The sequence below is a fragment of the Olea europaea genome, chromosome 14 (genome assembly GCF_002742605.1).
Source record: "Olea europaea var. sylvestris chromosome 14, O_europaea_v1, whole genome shotgun sequence".
NCBI lineage: Eukaryota > Viridiplantae > Streptophyta > Magnoliopsida > Lamiales > Oleaceae > Olea > Olea europaea.
In genome coordinates, this window is record NC_036250.1 from 15,039,304 (window position 1) to 15,041,780 (window position 2,477).

General features: G+C 34.2%; 2 protein-coding genes across 2 annotated transcripts in view; one reads left to right on the plus strand and one right to left on the minus strand.

Moving 5' to 3' along the window:
• The window catches only part of LOC111409279 (COP9 signalosome complex subunit 3), a 6,869-nt gene extending 6,198 nt beyond the window's left edge, over positions 1-671 (plus strand). Inside the window, exons 10-11 of the mRNA XM_023039300.1 lie at positions 94-229; positions 314-671. Coding sequence (XP_022895068.1) covers positions 94-229; positions 314-385 — 208 coding nt within the window. The 3' untranslated portion in view covers positions 386-671. The remainder of the gene's footprint in view (positions 1-93; positions 230-313) is intronic.
• A 228-nt stretch (positions 672-899) lies between these two features.
• LOC111409278 (4-coumarate--CoA ligase-like 9) overlaps positions 900-2,477 on the minus strand; it is an 8,958-nt gene continuing 7,380 nt past the window's right edge. Inside the window, exons 5-6 of the mRNA XM_023039299.1 lie at positions 1,490-1,592; positions 900-1,303 (exon numbers count right to left, since the gene is read on the minus strand). Coding sequence (XP_022895067.1) covers positions 1,184-1,303; positions 1,490-1,592 — 223 coding nt within the window. The 3' untranslated portion in view covers positions 900-1,183. The remainder of the gene's footprint in view (positions 1,304-1,489; positions 1,593-2,477) is intronic.

Genomic DNA, 2,477 nt, shown 5'->3' on the forward strand with positions numbered 1-2,477 from the left:
AAATAAGTAAAGTTATTTTGAGAGTTAGAATTGCTTTTTAATCAAGTAATTTTTTTACTTAAAAGTAATGGAGAAAAAATAACTTATTTAAACATATTGGGAAAAAAGAATATTTTGCGTAGATAGTACTGACGTTGCTCTTGAATTTTGTTTCAGGATAATGATGCTGTCTAGGAAGCTAACAGATATGGACGAACAACTTTCATGTGACCCTTTGTACTTAGCAAAGGCGAGTCTAAAACTCCTCCCGAACTAGTTGGTGTTCTCAAATTGTATTGGTAACTATATTCTTTTTTGGTCTATAAATATCCAGGCTGGAAAAGAGCGACAGAGATTTGACTTTGACGATTTCGACTCAGTTCCTTCGTCCAAATTCACCATATGAAATATATTGTGGAATACCCATCCTAGCTAATCTATGAATTTCGACTAGAAGGAACTATTTTCGGTATCCTTTTGTTTTGGAAGGGTGGACGAATACGTCTTCTTATGTGTTAGGGTCAAATCATGAAGAAGAAATTATCAAATTCTGCCTTCCGTGCAGAAAAAGGGACAGTTTATAGGGGCTTTAAGGGTATGCTAGTGCTGGACATGTCTAAACATTACAGTTGATTTCAACTTATATTTCTTTCTTAATATTGTTTAATATGTGTTTTTGCTTAGAAAACCAACTTAAGAACAGCCAAATGAAATGTGAGCTTATAAGTATCAAAAGCATGATTGGCTTTTACTTTAAAGCCAAAAGAAGCGGTTTTTTTCCCCATCTTTGCGAACGGTAGAACATGGCTATGATGCAAGACTGTCCAGTAGCATTCCCAATTGGTTTTTATTGAATAATCGCAATTCATAGTAAATTTTGGCTTCAATAGAATTACTAACATTTTTAATTTTTTTACAAATTGGTAATGATTCTCCTTTCAGGGCTTATTCGAAATAGACTGAAGATTTCACACAACACTTTTGATTGATTCATACATACTTGGAGGTTCCCTTATAAGACATTATTACACAATTTAGATGGGGATTGCAACGCTGAATCCTCAGTATGCATCATATCTGCGTTTCTTATCTGTTGGTGAAGATTCTGCAATCTCCGATGAACACATTGCATTTAAATAACCGGAGAATTATGTCCTCCCCGTTGTAATAATGCACAGCTGACATTGAAAAGAACACATTCCTATCACAGCTTAGACTCTGGCAGCAAAATCCTTCTTAATTCCTTTCTCAATATTTTCCCAGCTGGGCTCTTAGGTATCGAGCTAATAAATACGACTCGTCGTACCTTTTTGTATGGAGCAACCTAAAACCCAATTCAGTCACAGATTTATTGAGCAATTTAATATAAGAATTTGTGAACAGATCGATCGATTTTTGTACTTTCAAGAAAATGTTTATGAACGTCGTTAGTAAATGATAGTTATATGGCAACAAAAAGCTTTCCCTCAAGTCTAACAACCAAATTGCTCAAAATTTATGAGAAAAATACCTGCTTTGAGATAAAATCAAAAACTAGTGCTTCGTCAAGGGTACTCTGGGGACGTCGCACTACACAGGCCAATGGTACTTGACCAGCTTCTTCGTCCGGGTAGCTGTGAAATATACAGATGTAAAACTTAGGAATGTTGATTGAGATTATCATAAAGAATAATACTGTTTATTCCTACCGTAGATGATCTCATGTGATGTGGCAAGTGATAAGGCATGAAATGATAAGGAGAATATAATATAATGTTATTTATCCCAATGGAGGACCTCATGCAATGTGCCAATTAATGAGACAGGAAATAATAAAGTTAATTAAATGCACGAATATCCAAGTATAGAACTTACGAATATTTATCAACATTATAATAAAAAAATCATGTTATTTATCTGATTCCCAAGTGATGTGGCATGTGATGAGTGACAAGGTCAATGAAATGTATGGATATTCGACCCACTTTATTGACCTAATTATTTAATGCTTCATCACCTGTCACATCACTTGCGGATCATTCCCAGTTAGGATAAATAGCATTTAGTGTTTATAAACAAGCCAAACATGGGCTAAGAAGCTGTAAAGGATAATTCTGCAGGAAAATGAATTCCCAGAGTAATGACCAAACAATTATCAATGAAGTATACTCTCATTCAAGAATTTTGTAACACTAAATAGACCGCAATCGACTGTATTAAAGAAGAAAAAATCAGTTTGTTGGGAAAACACCTCCCAAAGATAGCCCAAAAGATCAAACAAGTTGACAAAGTGAAAATTTTCAAAACACTTGAAGAAAAAGAAAATGAGGAAGAAATGATTTCAATGGAATATATGAAGATCAATGTGTTTTGATTACTTGAACAAGCCTCAAGTTAATCCCTACAAAGAAAAATAACTTATAATTTGTACCCAAGATGAACAACTTTCTTCTTGTAAAATTCTCAGCAAGTTTTTCTCTCTAATTTTCTCTCTAGGTCTTGTCTTAATGAGAGGGGGG